The sequence below is a fragment of the Limanda limanda genome, chromosome 6 (assembly GCF_963576545.1).
Source record: "Limanda limanda chromosome 6, fLimLim1.1, whole genome shotgun sequence".
NCBI lineage: Eukaryota > Metazoa > Chordata > Actinopteri > Pleuronectiformes > Pleuronectidae > Limanda > Limanda limanda.
Genome location: NC_083641.1, coordinates 1,799,569 through 1,817,365, shown reverse-complemented (window position 1 = coordinate 1,817,365; position 17,797 = coordinate 1,799,569). Strand labels below are relative to the sequence as shown.

The 17,797-nt window shown below is 39.3% G+C and overlaps 1 protein-coding gene across 2 annotated transcripts in view; it reads left to right on the top strand.

The window, feature by feature from the left end:
• Positions 1-17,797, top strand: part of zgc:153039 (uncharacterized protein LOC767698 homolog) — a 63,056-nt gene that overhangs the window by 24,411 nt on the left and 20,848 nt on the right. For both annotated transcript variants that reach the window (XM_061073194.1, XM_061073195.1), the window contains 3 exons: positions 4,058-4,215; positions 8,624-8,706; positions 16,813-16,937. In XM_061073194.1, the coding sequence (XP_060929177.1) occupies positions 4,058-4,215; positions 8,624-8,706; positions 16,813-16,937 (366 nt within the window). The remainder of the gene's footprint in view (positions 1-4,057; positions 4,216-8,623; positions 8,707-16,812; positions 16,938-17,797) is intronic.

The window sequence follows — 17,797 nt, the reverse complement described above, 5'->3', positions numbered from 1 at the left end:
ACACACACACACACACACACACACACAGCATACGCACACATACACACACACACACACACACACACACACACACACACACACACACACACTGGAGTCACTTATGAGCAATACTCTGTTGGTAATGAATACACAGCTTCCCAAGAAACACAAAATTATAAACACAGACTCCATATTGTTGTTCGTTCTGTTATTGCTCAAACATATGGACACCCTCTCTCGCTCTGCCAATCTCTCTCCCTTTCACACACACATACACACATACACACCATTTTTCATCTGTCATCCGCTTTACAGTGGCTTTGTTTTTGGGAGCGAGTTTGGAAATGTCAAGCTTTTTTGTCAAGATTTATTTTGCTCCTGCCGCACGTCAGAAAAATTAATAATCAGCCCATAAGGTTTGACCCACATCATCACTCACCTCTCTCCCACGCACACACAATTTAATAACTCGTCATGCTTAGCATGCTTAGCACACTGAGACACCCACTTCAACTGTGTGCATGCCTATCAGTCCATTGAATGTTTTTTTGGGCATTGTGAATATGTCAGACACTCTTGATTAAAGCTATTGTTCGTAAACTTTTCTCTGCAGTGCTCATACCAAACACAAACACACATTCGCACAAACACACACTCACACATACACACACAGAACCCAAATAAACAAAGTAGTTGGAATTTCCTAATTCGGAGGGTGATGTTAACTTCTCCACAGAACCTTTGTTTAGTTGATTTGTGGCAATGTGGATGTGCGCGCCTGTGTGTGTTTGTGAGCGTGTGTGCGAATGTCTGTTTTTGTGTGTGTGCTTGTGCGTGTGCTGCCTGCCTCTCCGGTTCAATGTGAAATAATAGTGTGCCCAGATCTTTGGATGGAGTGAACAATACCTAATAGGGCCATGATAATAAGTATTAAAATCACTGGACCTGAAAGAAGACGTGATGAAACTCTTAATTACAAGAAAAATAAGAGAGATGAAGGGAGGGAGAGAATGGACACTGGTTCAAGTAATAATACAATGAAAGGGAGAAAAAAAAACAAACTTGAGTGGGTTTTAAAAATATCATAATGAGGGGTTGAAGGTGGTTGGAGAGGGGGAATGGATGGATTGGATGTGGTTGTTTGCTTCGAAATAGAGGGATTGAGTTAGATGGAGAGAGAGAAATATTTTGCAGTCTAATTCTCCTCTCTCGGGCTGTGTTGTATTGAAAAGATGTGGGGGGGCAGGTCGTAATCATCCACACCCTGCTGTGGTTTTTGTACTCTCTGATCTCTCTGCCGCCATGTCTAGTGCAGCATCTGTTATACACATGCACGCACACACACACACACACAAACACGCTAACACACACGCACACACACACTCTCACTCAGTGGAGTGAGCCCCTGACTCCAGGATCTCATGATTAGGCACCCTGGCAGAGTAATCATCACCTCCTCTTCAACCCTGGTCTTTTTCATTGAACATGGGCATATTTCCCCCTCTAGAACAGATGAGTTTGAAATGACGCTGAACCTTTTGAACTACTTGGTTTTGATCTGTTGGTATGAATGTTATCTAACGATAAACATTGTCTGTGGCTGTACAGACTGTATATGTGTAATCTTTGTCGTGAAATGTTCAATTCTAGTTTTTTTTGCCCTTCTGTTTCTCTGAAATAAAACATAGAGCTTACCTGATAGCCAGTCTAGTTTTCAGGCAGGTATAACATAGAAACTGGTACATTGTACGACTGTCAAAGTTTACAGTAAATAGACAATGTTACGATATTAGTCGAACGCTGTTATTTAAACTTAGTTTCTGATTACCTTAATCTTAATAAGGTCATACCTGGGATAAGGAATAATTGAATTAAGAATTGAAGAGTAATTAAAAAGTATTCTGATCTTAGTTTCATTATGTACACATGGATGCTAATAACAGTATACTTGAGTTCTCATAGTATGTAGCAATTTCAACATATGGCAGTTAACATGTGCCAGACCACTCATGTCCGGGTTAAATAATGTAGTTGGATGCATGTTGACATGATGTATTAATCAGACTTTGCTTTGTAACATATAAACAGTAATATGAATGGAATATTCTTTTAGCAACTAATGTAACCGTCAAAACTTTTGCCATATCATTAATCTGCTCTCTGAAGCTTCTCTGGGACAAACTTTTACCCTGGAACAATTTTACTTTGTCAGGTTCAAGCAGCTCCACAGCAGCAACAAGACACTCCTTCTTCTGAATGGGTCTCCATAGTCCACAAAAACTTACAATACAAAACTTGACAGCATAACATTGTCTCCGTCAGAAAGCCGTAGAGCAAAAGCTGCTTGATTGGGTTTGGAGAGATTTAACTTTATCCAGAACATTTGTCCTCGTAACTAAAAGTTAAGCTGCAGTTTCCAGCTGTACTAATGCTCAAGTTTGTCCTTTTCAACCGCGCGACCGTGCCCACTCAAAGTAGGCCCGCATGTCTTATCTGATGCATCATTAAAAAAATAATTGTTTGTTAAAAGAGCAACGTTTCACATGTGCTTTCTGTTATTGACCATGTTCATGAAGCTTGTCAGAAATTACATGGAACAACAATGTTTATGTTTTGTTCACGCTCACCATGATCTAGACAGGCAGGCATACAACCATATGTTATAACCCTTAAAGGGATCATTCACAAACAAATGAAAATTTACCAATGATCTACTCACAACTATGACGATGGAGGGGGGGTGGGGGGGTAAGGTGTTTAAGTCCACAAAACACTTCTGTATTCTCAGGGGTAAACAGTGTTGCACCCTTAGTCCACTATTAATAAAGGGCATTTTCACCTCTTAAAGGCTGAACCATGGTCTTAACCAAGCTATTATTATTATTATTTTTTTTACATTTGATCGGGTTTGATTTGGTTTCACATTGTAATTTAGGGATCACACTTAAGAATTTGTATGACATATGTACATACTGTTGTTATTTATTACATGAGCTGTGTCTACTTCTACATGTTGGTGTATCTTCAGTTCAGCGAGCTGTAGTCTTACTGTGTAAATGGAGAATATAAATGAATAAGTTCATATTGTTAATTTCATTACCACTATAACATCATTATGGCTTTACACAGTACTTGACTCTAGTTCAAGTGTGTTCAATGAATGTCGTCACTCAAACATTACAATTTCGGATGCAAGTCTCGCAAGCTGGTTCTGTTAAAATTTTTCTTCTTCTAATGATCAGCAATATGTCAACTTCCTGCAATTGGTCCAAAAGTTGTAACTATCCCAAAAAGTGACCAACTTTTTTGGTTGGACAACATTTGGGACTGAGGCAACCTTTATACCTGTTATTTTGGTTTGGACTCTACTGAAATGTCAGAAGATATAGAGTAGACAAGGTTTAAGGAGCAATTTTCAATTTTCATTTCATTACTTTACACTGGCAGACGGGTTCAGCCTGCGCCACACAGACTATAATTTCAGTGTCTACTATAAAATAGACAAATACAGTGGAAACCAGATATGGTGATATCTGATATAGTTATCAACCACTTATATGAATCAAAAAGCTTGGGACAGAATCCTTCCTATACAAATGCTGTTTAATAATTTGTATAGTGAGCAAGTAGTGCGCTTACCATCGCGATGTTTCACTGCATTCAGTAGCAGTCATCATATGCCAATTAATTTGACATGGCCCAACCCTACTAAGCAATTCACACATGACAAATTAGTTGAATTATCACATCTTGCCAATCTTTATCCTTTGTATGTCTCTCTCTCTCTCTCTCTCTCTCTCTCTCTCTCTCTCTCTCTCTCTCTCTCTCTCTCTCTCTCTCTCTCTCTCTCTCTCTCTCTCTCCTGTAATCTATGTTATGAAATTAAAGATGTATAAAGGAAAAATAATATTTCTTTTAATTTAGTCAATTTTAAAGGCCAGAAGCAACCCCCTCCCCCATTCATGATTGTTTTAATTAGTAACCTTTATTTAACCAGGAAAAGTCAAGTTGAGATTTAAATGCTCATTTTCAAGAGGTTCTTTATTTAATGTTTAATTTTTACCCGAAACTTTTACAGTGTTCTGCTGCAGAGGGATTACAGTTTCCTGAGGGACATTAACGTCTGGAAACCCTTCGTCATCATCGGGGTTTATTCTTCCACGCTCTCGGCTGCCATGAGCAACCTCATTGGAGCCTCACGCATCCTCTACGCCTTGGCCAGGGATGACTTGTTTGGTAGGTAGCACAACTAAAAAGAATTGGCATTTACAGTTTTTCTCGATTGCTTAAGCACGATTTTCAAAACAGGGCCCGGTGTTTCAAAACACTAAACACAATTGGCACAACCACACACCCAATCAGCAGAACACCTCAGATCCTTTGCAAAATGAAACACTCTTGTAAAAATTTAATAAAAATAAAAATAAATTTAAACTTAATTCTGTTTGAACCAGTTACACACTGCTGCTGATAACCTAAAACACTTTTAGCAATTCCAGTTCTCAGTGATTAGAGTCCTGTAAGTGAAGTACACAGAGAAAGTGCAAATAGACAATAAATTCACAAAACTCTACGCAACACCAATGCTGCAGACTCATGAAAATATAATTTATTTCTCTCCATATACCCAAATCAGTCAACATGTCAACATGGAGAATCAGAACAAAACATGTCCCAGTTTTCATGCTACTACATGAGTGTGCATAACACTGTAAGCTCAGCAAATATCAGACAAGCAGAAAATTCAGTACCCTTCATTGAAACCAGTACAGGTTTATATGAATTGTATATGAACATGTGTATATGAATTCATGCAGGATTTCCTCAGCATCCATCTGTAAAACTCTCAGAAATACAGTGAAAGACAAGATTGTGTAGTTCAGCATAGGTCTGGTATACAGTACATTTACATTATAAAGGTTACGTGTGCAGTATGCAACATCACAGTGCTAAAGTGAACAATACATGCCTCCACATACTCATGCTGCAGCCTTCTCCTCCTCTGTGGATTCCCACTCTCACACTCACTCTTCTTCTTTTTTGAGCACGAGCTCCATTTTGGTTGAAAACAGGTGAACTCTGCATTTGTATAGTGCTTTAACCTGATTGGTGTGTCTAAAATTAAGCAATCATGTGTTTGCACACCCGATTGCTGTGTTTAACCAATTGGCTCATAGGGGTGTCATTTGACAGTCAGTGCTTGGGAATTGCAAGGAAGTGACATCTTCATATACTTCTGTGTCTAATGTATACAAGTGTGTTCAGTGTTTTCGAAATCACTGTGTGTATTGTTTTGCAAAAAGTGTGAAGCTGACATTGTGCTTATAGTAGTGCAGATCTGGGCTCATGTTATGCTCCTTGAGTGTAAGGTTTTGATAATTGTGTAATACTTTTGATTTTAGTGTTTAAGCAATCGAGAAAAACTGTAAAGCAGACATGTTATGCTTTTTCACAGAAAACACACAATATTGTAGAATTGTTACACATTATATAAGGCAGAGTTTGAACTTTATGTTTGTACACCGCCATCAGTGGCTTTGGTGCAAGACTGTCCTAAAGTGTGTGCCCTTTCTTGTCTGAAGTGAAGTGTCGAGACTACAAGGACACACTGAGCCCCTGAGGATAGCTGCACCGAACAGCTTCACTGTCACTTTGTCCTGAAAGTTTAAACACAAAGATACTGAGTTGTAATGTTAGCCACAGTCAGACAGTAGTGATATCCACCTCACTTTGTGAGTCCGCGCTGCATGCTCCTTTGTCATTATTAATGACTGTGAGCATCTCCCTTATCCCATCCTCTGCTCCTCCGTTAAGTCCGCTGCAAATTGATTTGGCCCGTTTCTGTCTGTGTCTACAGCCATGTGCGTGTGTGTGTCAGGGGAGATGAATGGCTGTATTAGTGGGTGTTCCTCTGTGGAGTGATCAGACGGAGCAGAGGCAGATGACTCTAGTTCAGCCGTCTGTTCACCAACAGCCAAAGGGTTAACCCCAATCAGATTAATCTGTTTAATTAAGAGTCAGTGACTCCACAACCATAAATGTGTAATGCTCTTGTAGAAGCTGTTCGTATTACCACTGTGTGTGTGTGTGTGTGTGTGTGTGTGTGTGTGTGTGTGTGTGTGTGTGTGTGTGCACATTGGAAAATGTATGCATCCATCACTCAGTTTGCATAGGACAGAGGCAAGGTCAAGCAGTAAGTTGCATGCATGAATGACAAGAGCACACACACACAGGACACACACAAACACATGAGAGTTTTTTTGTCATCCCACATATCTTCCATTTCTCTGAAACTTGCGTTCACCTCTGTCCTCTCCATCACTCAGTCCTCTCCTCTCAGTTGCATTGATTGGACTTTAGAGTCATAAACGTTGATTCCGCCTCCACATCCCATTCCCCCCCTCCAGTGTCTCTATATTATGTTTCTCTTCTTGTAATTTTTTGAAAAACTTTTTCATATATTTTTGTCTCAGTGTGAGGATCCAACATAAACGTCATCTTCATCATGAGATTGAATGGCACATATTAAAAAAAGAGGCTGGATGGAAATGAGCTGTCTTTTGTTATAATGTATATTTTTACAAGGTATTGGATAAAGTGAAGGGTCATCTTAGTTTTTCGTGCTTGCTGTCTCGCCCACACATTCACTGTTTTTCTCTCTCGCTCTCTCTTTTCAGACAAGACATTTAGTTAATTACATGCATTCTGTTTAAATGTCAGTATTCTTAGAATCTGCCATCCATAGTCTGGATCCCGTCGGTGGCTCTGTAAACTACAGCATCATTGTTGCCCAGAGGTCTGTTGTCAGAAACTGGTCTCCTTCAGCCTCCATAGGAAAACAGCCTTTTTTATATATATTCAATAGAAACAATGTTATTTAAAAGAGAAATAGCATCAAAATGCACACACTACATGATGTCCACAGGTGTTTTTCCCTTTTCTCTACAATTTAGCAATTCAAATGTTTTACTGATAATTTATTCTGGCAACTTTGTTTTCAATTAACTCTGAGACGTCATTCTTTCTCTGTCATTTTGGAGTGTCATGATGGCTGTCACTCTAGATACCAGTAAAACCCATGAGCCTCAGCTGGCAGTGCGATGACAGGCAGCAGTACAGTCAGAACCGTCCATCATTAAATTCAAAGATGAACTGTTTTTAATTTTAATCAACAAAACACTACACTGTAGTTGCTTAATGAATTTAAAATAAGAAATATTAAAGCCACAGATTAAATCATTTTCTGAACTCATTCTAGCTGGTTGAAAATGCACCTTAGGAGTCTTTGTTAAGTTCTTCCTCAAAGTTTGTATTGACACAGGCTTCTAACTTTAACTTTCTATCAAAGTGATATTTTCTAAAGCAGTAATTAATCAATGTAGAAGTGCCTCAACCATGACATTATTTGTGAGAAAAGTAATTGGGAACCAGTGTCACCCAAAATGGCTCCTCTCACTTCGTAGATTTGCTCTATTTTTATTCACTTTTAGTTAGCAGAGCCTTGAGGCGTTGAAGAGGTGGTTAAGTTAAGTCTCTGCAGCTATAAGCAATCTCGGCAATTAAAGTGCTATTCAGTTCATGTTTTCATTTATTTCTTCTTATATGGCAGAGCAGTTTAAGTACTGTATTAGTGGGTGTTTAAATCTTAACTGTTAACAAAATGCAAAAGCCTGCTTTTTTGGGGACGTATTGTTTCAGGTAGTCAGATGATAAACCACGACCCGGGAAGTCTCATTAGAGATGGTGTACCGCAGATGATAAGACTATGATATTGTATACTCATTGGAACCCAGATAAAGAGGCTTTTGAGCTGATTGTTTTTCTGAGTTATGCTATGAGGCTGTTTAATCAAAACATCACATGCTCTTACACCTTTATGCATCTTTGCCTAGAATTTGATTGTGCAGGTGTCTGAAGGTTTTGACCTTTTTTAAAAAGCACCTGCACTTGTTTGTTGATACCATTCCAGGATTTACCTGTTGAGCACATTCTTGGACAAACCTGTACTAAAAACTTGCTCTGTGTCCTTGAAATCATAGAATATAGGCAGCAAACAGGGCAAAGCATTAGTATTTTTAGTAATTTTCCTGCTTGAAGTAACCCTTGAATCAATCAATAAATGTCCATTGACAGTAAACACGTATGCCAAGATCTGCCTTTTTATATGATAGATGTACACATTATTTCATGGGGGCAGTATATTGTCATAACTGATCCGGAATAGCAATAAAGAGGAAGTGTTGGTAAGAGGAGCCGAATTTAAACTGTGCATCTGTGAACTCTTAGTATTGACAACAGGCACGATCACCTAGGAATGTCCACTGGATTTTTCATTCACTCAATGCCCACACTGTGTGGAAAATTGTGTAATATTTTCCACTGCTAGAAGCAATGCTCGCTGACATTTATTATAGAACGTTGTGGAAGAAATTCTCCAGTTAACCGAAGGTTGGTCATTCATCGCATTCTTTCTTTGATTAAACTTTTCTGTTCTCATATGTATCCAGAATTTTACTGATGTGGGTTTTGAAGGTCAGTGCTGATATTTTTATACAGAGGCTGCACAAGGATATTTTCAAGCAAGTACTTCCCTCAAATGTGAAGGATTAATTGTTTCCATCAACATCTCTTTTCTTTGCTGTAGGTAAGGTTCTGTCTCCCGCCAAGAAGACGTCCCTCAGCGGTAACCCCTGGGTCTCTGTGCTCATCTCCTGGTTTCTTGTGCAGGTTAGTGGTGATAAATAAATACAGAATGGTGGATATAGTCAACAAGGACATTTAATACAGATGAAAAAACAGGCAGATCCTTCAAAATTCCAACAAATTAACCAGTTAGGGCATCAAAGCAAACTGAGAAGCATTGAAAAAGAGTGCACAAAAGTTATTTGATCTGATGTGGTGAAAGAATAAATTTAAGGAAACGAAAATCAAGATGACTTTTTAATTGAATGTTATCTGAGGATGAAAGGAGCTTTTAGAAAGATCATTTCAGCTTGTGGGACTCACTGTCTCCCCCCTCAAATTGTAAAAATTTCAGACAACATTCCCTATTGTTGTCTAGTGAATTTAATAACCAAATTAAATAAGTTCCTAATTGTGTTCACTCTTTTGTTGTGCAATCAATCCTTCCCAAAACATAGAGCTTTAAAGGTCAAGATTTAAGATAACACTAACCTTAGACTTGCTTTAAATATTTTAGTGAAATCAATAAATCTGGGATAAATTCCTGCTGATCTATATGAGCAGTGAAGTTCAGTAGAAAAGGAAAGAAAAGGAAACTTCTAACAAACAGCTATTATTTATGGATAAAACACGCAAGGTTAGTTAGGTAGTGGGACAAAAATCAGCCCTTTGTTTGGATTGTAAAGTCTGTAAAGTCACAGAAACTTTCCTCAGGCAACAAGATCAGAGAGGCCTCCTTTGTGACCCGAGAGAATTCTTCTTTCAAACAGAACTGATTCTTTCAGAGAAGAAATTAACTCTGCCTGGGTAGTTTGATGTCTTTGTTTCCTGTGACTACTTAAGAGTGTGGATATCAGACCCTCTTTTCTTCAACAGACTGGATGGGTTAGGCAAAAACGTAGATGATCAGCGACTATCTCCGACCGAGGGATCCCAATGAGCATCGGGGCTACCAAAGTGCACAATGCTCAACTTAACACTGGGAAACACCAAGTCAGTGCTTCAACGTGCATTAACTGCGTTGGGTTTGAGTCAGGTTCAGGTCACTCTCGGTTAACACACTCGGTTTGTGCTCAGACCCAAGCTGTACTCGACTACTCAGTCTGCAACTAAGCGGTCATAGTGTAATTCTTTTGCCATTAATGTTCAACAAATAAAGTGTGAGCTCAGTCATTCATGAGGATTACTTATTGGAATGCATATAAGATCCAGAATCACTCAAGTCTCCTGGGTTTAATAGTGTTCAATGAGTGTCCATTACTATTATATCATATTTTTATTTGCTACCAGAGAGAAGTTAAAAGCGAGAAATCTGCTGTTCCCTCTTTTTCATCCAAAGCAGCATCCTGTCATCCCTCAGTTTTTTATTATTTTCTTTAACATAGATTGTTGTGAGGTTTTTTACATTTTCTTGACCAATTAAATATTAAACTACTAAAAGCTAGGGCTTTTTAAACTAGGAAAAATGTTTAACAATTACACTGGTCAGTAAAAGAAAAGTTTTAAATATGGGCTTTGTTAGTTAGTCATAATAGTAATAGTTTTGAGTGGATCCATCTACAGTACGTTATTCATATAATTTTGAAGTATAGTCCAGAAGCAATGGGAAGTCGATGAATGGTTGCTAAATTTTGAGTAATGTGTTCTCTTCTAGTAGTTCCATCTAAAAGCCAAGCTGTTGCATTTGGGACAAATTGAAGGCAATTAAGTCAATGATGAATATAAGAGGCACAAGATGGGAATCAAGATGGGATAAAAGGCAGCATGAATAATCATCTTCAGATCAGCAGTTGAGGTAAATGGTTTGATTTGAGAGATGATTTTTTTTCTTGTTTGTCAAAGTTCAGATTTACGTCATAATTACTGTCAAATTTACTTTATTTGTTACTTTAGTTACTTTATTAGTTATACGATTATTCTTAATAATAGGGGGCTGTTACAGTTAGGTGTGCTATGGTCAAATACTCACTAAATCTGCCTGGCATTGGTACAAATGTTTCCATAGGTAGAGAATGTAAAGAATTATAATAAATGTAGATAAATATCCTAATTGTGGAATATTTGAAAAATATACATAATTTCCCATGTTTTTGAGGAAAGTTATACTATAACATACTTCTTTTTTTACTACTTTATTTGTCGTGGTATTGTCGTCTCTTCCATTGTGTCTACTAAGTGGGGAAAAGAAAACGTCAATATTTTCTGAGGCGAAAATATTAGCAAAAGGGGAGGTGGGTGAGGATAGAGAGACAAAGGGGAGGAGGAGGATCTTAGGAGCAAACAGGCCTGACTCTCCCATCATTATCAGAGGTGGGTGTTAAAGGCTGAATGACTTGTCATTATTTGCTCTCACTCTTTGTCCCCAGCTCATCCTCTTCTCCTCATCCCTCACCACTTTCCAAGAGTGGAGGAGGAGCAATTAGATGGAAATCGTTAGCTGCGTCGCCGCTGCCATCAGAGATTATTGACTCTCTTGTCCTCCTTCTCTCTCCCTTTTCCTCTGCCATTCGAATGATTCACTGATGACAAAGTCTGATTGTAATCTTGCCTTGAACACTCGCACTGCAGGATGAAAAGGAAGGAGGAAGAGAGAAGGCACAAGCAAACGCTTCTTTTCATGGACTTTTAAGTACACGGAAAATAGGCAGACTCCAGGAACAAGGAGATGAGAAAAACATAAAAAGATAAAGAGAAGTTTGATGTGGATAGGGCTGGATACTGCAGGTGAGGTGAAAGTAATTTTACAGCCCGGCACAAATTAACATGATGGAAAAGATGGACGTGGAAGGGTACAGATCAGCTTTATTCAGTCCGCAAAGGATTGGCAATCTTGTGATTTTAAGAACGAATGCTAAAGCCCCAAATGTTTGTGAATTATTTCAAATCCCTGCAAGCTTTCTTCAAAATTGGTCTGATTATAGATTGCTGCACTCAAACTATTCTCTTCAGAACGATTTTTTCACCCAAAGCCAAGTTATCTCAATCTCGACAAACCTTAAATTCATACGAGGATGATAACCCACTTACCTATATGACATTAAGTGAAGTTCGGCCCATTTGGGGCAAGCTTCAGTCCAAATTACCATTCAAGGCATTTCTATTTTAAGATAAAATTGGCATGGAACATTTTATCCTGGGTTGTTAGCCCATACATGCCTTTCCTTAAGCCTAGTTCATGTCACACGATTTTCAGATTGATTTGTCAGACGCTGACAAGTTTTGCAACTCGCTGACAAAAGCCCCTTTGCGTTGCGTCGCCAATCGCTTCTTATGATCTCTTCAACGACTTGATTAGACAGGCTCACAGATGTCTCACACAGTTTGCGACAACTCTAGCCAAATCCACCAAATCAAAGTGAGGTGAAGGTACTTATAGCGGTAAGGTGCCCCTGCTTTTTTACACTGCACATGGCTATTGTTTGATTTCCAAGATTGAAGAGTAACACAAACTCAGTACAACTTTTATTAACTGCATCAGACTCGGCTCAGGTTCCTACAAAGAAGACTGAATGGTTCGGGTTGGGCTTTGTTAGTTTTTCTTGGGCACGGATGGGTTCACAGAAAAAAATAAATTTTCTATTCTACTCTATTCTTTACAATTAATGTCCAAGAGTTTCACCTTCTCCAGCTTGATGTATCATTCTGTGGGCAGGATTAAACAGAAGAGCAGGAATCACCCTGACTTTTTTCACGAGTTTTTCTTGACATAAGAGTCAATTTTTCCTAGTAACAGATCGTTTAAGTTGTGACTGCTGTTGCTAGTCAGTTGTGTAGTATAAACTCTCAATGACTGCGAGTCTGAAGATCACACCCCTCTGACCTGCACAGCAATCCAGCAACTATAAAAGACAAAAAAAAAGAAGTGTGAGTCTATTCATGCAGCTCTTCATGGAAGGACAGATCAGTCAATTTTAATCATGATCATAGGTGAGAATTGGAACATAGATTAACTGGAAAATCAAGATCTCTCCTCATAGTCCAGGACAGCATCGGCATTACTGTTGATGCAGTACCAAGCTGCCTATATTGGTCTCACACTCATGATCAGTGTCCCAGCAGAGTGCCATGGCTTCAGAGCTGGATGTGTTGACTGCTTCATGCTCCATTGGAAACAGTCTGTGCTCGTAAGATTGCAGTCTGATGATTATGGAGGAGGAAGATGAAACTCTGAAGTGATTTGCAGAAAAACTGTTGATGTAGCGCTGAACCAAGAAATTGAGTCTTTACATGGTGAGTGTAAAAATCCATTGAGGAGACTACGATTATGCATTGTTTACATTTTCTTGGATATATTTTAGGTATCTTATTGCAATGAGTACAGAAAAATACTTACCACTTACCACAAAGTCAGAAAAATGATTGAAGGATATCTCCGGTTGCTTATTCCACAATGCTTCCTGAGGAACAAGCTACTCTCGGGCTATGAGCTGCGGCATGCCAACAATAAGAGGTGGTGGGGCTAACTCAACCCAAATAAACACATTCTAGCAAGCTATACCGATTCTAACTGGTAACCTTCAGGAAATTTCTGGAAAACCACAGACTTTATAGCCAAAGGAGTCACTCAGCTGCTCCCGCTCAATTTTCTTTATTTGATAAAAGTGTCCATGTGAGCCCACTTATTTCAGTTAAATTTATGCACTCTGCTTTCCAGTAAAAAGTCTTTCAAATAACCACACAAAAACCCAGGAAAGATTTGTACCCCTACACAAACACACACACACACTCAGACACACATTCGCACCTACATTGACATCTCTCTCACACACATACCCACACACACACTTTGTGCACTATGACAGCAGTTGTCCATGCTGGCCTGTGTCTGAGTTAATGGCTAATTAATGCTCTGGTAGAGCCGGCTCCCAGGGGAGCACTGGAGAGACACCCACTGACTTTCACTGCCAGAGGTCAGATATCCTCTCTCGCGCACATTCTCTTTTTCCACTCATCTTTTTTCTCTCTTTTCTTTCCATCTCATCTTTTCCACTCGTCTCTCTCCCACTCCACCCTTCTCCATCCTCATTGCTCCCCCTGGTTTGTCTCATGTCATTTTCTCTCCCCCTTTGAGCGCCTGTCAGTAATGTGACATTATTAATCTCAATTCCCCATCATTACCTTCTCTCCTTTTCAGTTTACTTCTGCTTCGTAGTCACTAATTTAGGAAATATCAGAAATGCAGCTTTTCTCCCCTCCATAAAAACCAATGATGTGCCCTTGAGCTCAAGAAAATATGCTCCAACTACAATAGATTTTCCCAGCAGCCAATCATGAAACATATAATTGGAGAGAGAGATGTTACTCTGTGTTTGTTCCTAGGTACAGTGGAGTAGTTACCTCTTTGTTCTGCCCAATCAGTCCTGACAGCTCGCATGCAGATAAAGAAAGTACCTTTAAAGATAACGATGATGAAATAACCACAAAAAAATACATTTCATTCAAAACAGAGGAGCTAATGATGGCCGGTGCCAATTTGATGTTTACGCACTTTTTGTAGAAGGGCGTAACTTAAAAGTATTCACAGCAGCGCACAATTCAAGACAAGCACTGTTGGGGACGGATGTAATTGCATGAATTGTTAAGCTTCGGTTTCGTGACGGGAACAGCTGGTGGATAAAAATAGTGTTCATGTTCCAGGACTACAGGGTAGTTGCTGTAAATAAGGGACTTCAGCTGTTGGGTGGCATTCATGTTTGTTTACTTTTCTGATTCTATCATTTATTTTTTGGAGTCAGAAAAAGAAGAGAATCCTAGTTATAATATTTGCTCGGATGTGAATAGAATTTTTCAAGAAAATGCTAAACATGATGAGTCAAAAAAATATCAGCTAGTCGTCTATCCGTCCTTCTTACCAACCTTTGAATCTTATCAATGGTAAGAACATGTCTACGCATTTCAGCCATTAAGTTCATCATCAGTGCAATCACAAATTTCCCTTACTAGGGCTGTTTATACCTTGTGGTCATATTATCCGTATATATAAGCAAGCAGTCACGTGATCGGTGCAGACAGTCCAAGTCACATGACAGATCATATGCAAACGAATCAATACATCTCCAACATCTTCAAACATTTGCTTCAGAAGAGTTCCAGCCCGTAAAGATAAAGACTTGCATTCCTCAGATTTTCTTCAGCTTGGATACAAATTATGCATTTTCTTGAGTTGAATAAAGTATTGACGTTAACTCAAATATCTGTTTGTTTTATAATGTAGATTACCCATTAAGATAATTGTCAAAATAACTATGGTTGCACCGATCAGCCTTTTTTTAACAGTGGATCAAATGATGTCATGTAAAAGGTTGCACTGACAAGATATACTGATAGTTGGGTCCGGACATTTGCATTTGAACATTCTACATTGATAAACCCAGGAGGATTGGCACCTGATTTAGCAGCTTTACTCATCTCTACTGAACATTTTAAGCTTCGTTTGTTTTGGTTGTCTGGTACGCAACTTTACACTAGGTTTACTCTCAAAGCTCTCATCACCCTCTCTTCCCGAACAGCAGGCAGCTGTTTTCAACTAAAAAAATAGACCAACTGTTCACCACCTGCTGGCAACCAAACAGCATGAGAACAAGTTAATTAATAAAATTAGAATACTGTTACACATTGCCTTAACAAAAACAACAACAATGTAGCTTTAAAGTAAAAACAAATCCGTAATGTGAACACGTATATTTGCCACTACAACATTATTATTATTATTGTTCTTTTCCCAAGATGCACTGCAGCTGAGGTGAAGAAAAGTTGTACTGCTTTCATTCTTGCCTGTCACGTCTGCAGTAACTCGCAGAGAGTTACTCACAGTCATGTTTGCACATTCTGCAGTCAGAGAACATGGCATGGGGCAGCATTTATAATGCGGTCAACCTTCACTTTCTCTTATAAAAGGCTCCTAGTACTCCTCAGTCTGAGAGCGCGGGTGAATGTGGAACATTAATGTGCTGTCAGGATTATCAGATGTACGACCCTCAGTATGTGGCTCCGCAAATTCTGAATGTAACTCACCTAAGCAGCGATTTCGCAAGGGTGCTGCCGCTAACGTAGCAGGCTGAGCTGGCTGTATGCGGCTGAACAGCAGCCCAGATAGCATCTTAATTACAACAGAAAATTAGCCTCAATCTGCGCTGCCAAAACGGAGCCATGGGGGAACCTGTGGTCCTTCGAGCTTTGCTGGGAAAATGTACAAAAGTGTAAATTTTAAGTGTATCTCTCCCTAGATGTTGGTGAACTCTATCCTTGATGTCACCTCCCAGCTACAGTGCAGACAGATAAGCATATCTCAGAGCAAAAATCTTCGTGAGATTTCCAGGGACCAGAGTGGACTTAATCTCTGCTATCTGGGGATCCTTGACTTTCAGTGATTATAGAACCTCTGGTTTTGATAACAGCTCATTCAAAGCAATTCAAGAATTGTATTTATTTAAATAATTCTATTTTTACAAATATTATCAGCAACCCCAGGTTTCTACCATCTGATCATGGTTTGGTTTGGTATCTTATACGGCTGCCATGGGTTGGGGGTATATATAGTATGTAGTTTTGGGTTATATAGTAGTTGCTAGGGGCTTTGGTCTTTTTCTTTTTCTTATCAGTCTTTTTATAAAGTATTTTGAATCTAGTATGAAAAATTATAAAGGATGTCTTCTCTTCATCACACCTTAGAAACACTGTATAATAAAACTCATATTAGGCATCCTGGTCGTAACGTAGAGAATAATTTGTGACATCACAACTGGTTTAGAGCTTATCATACAGATGACATTTACAGGAGTGTGTTGTGAAAAGGCAGAACCCAAAGCACTACACATGCACTGTGAATTGACTTTTTCATTTGCATAAATAGATTCATTATGCATTTTGATATTGAAGAAGAAAGGGTAGATTAAAAGAAGGAAGACACCGCTCATGAAAAAGAGTTTTGTTCTTCTGTAGACCTAAAACAAGATGAACATGCAAATCATGTTGTTCAGTTCATTTTTTAGATGGTTTTAGCTGTGAAAAGTAATTTGCTGGGAGAGGTCATAAAAACTGCATCAAAATGCTCCGTTCTGTCCAACTTGGGAATGATTTTCCTTGCTGTTCTCTTTTTCCTTTCTCTCTCTCTCCCTTTGTTTGGCTCTGTCTCTCTCTTTCTCTCTCTAGCTGGTGCTGTTTTCGGGGAAGCTCAACACCATCGCCAGCATTGTGACCATTTTCTTCCTGCTGGTGTATGCGGCTGTGGACCTGGCCTGCCTCGCCCTAGAGTGGGCCTCAGCACCTAATTTCAGGTATCCTCATCACTTACTTAACACACACAAACACACACACACACAAACACACACACTTCACCTGTCATGATAAAGGCCTGTGGGTGACACACGGCCATGGATTGTCCTGTATTCTGTAGCTCTTTCTCACTAAACACACTCATCCCCTTCTCTTTTTTCTACATCTGCCATTCTTTATGTATGTGTGTATGGAGGTGGTCGTTTGCCAGCTGGACGCTGCTATGGCGACAGTGTACTAATTAAAAGACTTAAAAACTGGCCACTCCTTCTAGCCCCATATTGGAGGGGGACCGACTGTAAAACTGTGAGTGAGTGCGTGTGTGTGTGTGTGAACAGCTCGAAGTGAATGTCAAAATAACATTGTGTGAAGATGCTTAAAGATTTAAATTGATAATGTTTGTGTGTATGCATGCAAGGGTGTGTGCATGTATGTGTGTTAGAGATGTCCAGGTCTGTGCATATGTGTGTGTGTGTGTGTGTGTGTGTGTGTGTGTGTGTGTGTGTGTGTGTGTGTGTGTGTGTGTGTGTTTGTGTGTTTGTAGTTTGTATTCCTAGGACACTTGCAATGATGCTGATATATAAAGCTCCCTGAAGCCAGTCTTACAAAACAGTAGCATAACATGAGGATGGAGTTTGTGTGTGTGTGTGTGTGTGTGTGTGTGTGTGTGTGTGTGTGTGTGTGTGTGTGTGTGTGTGTGTGTGTGTGTGTGTGTGTGTGTGTGTGTGTGTGTGTGTGTGTGAGTGTGTGTGTGGCTGGATGGCGAGAGTTTGGTATTCGATTCCCTCTGCTGCTTTTATGAGATATTCCATATTTTAAATGTGAAATGTTGATGTAGCTGAGAAAGTATGTTGTCTTCCAA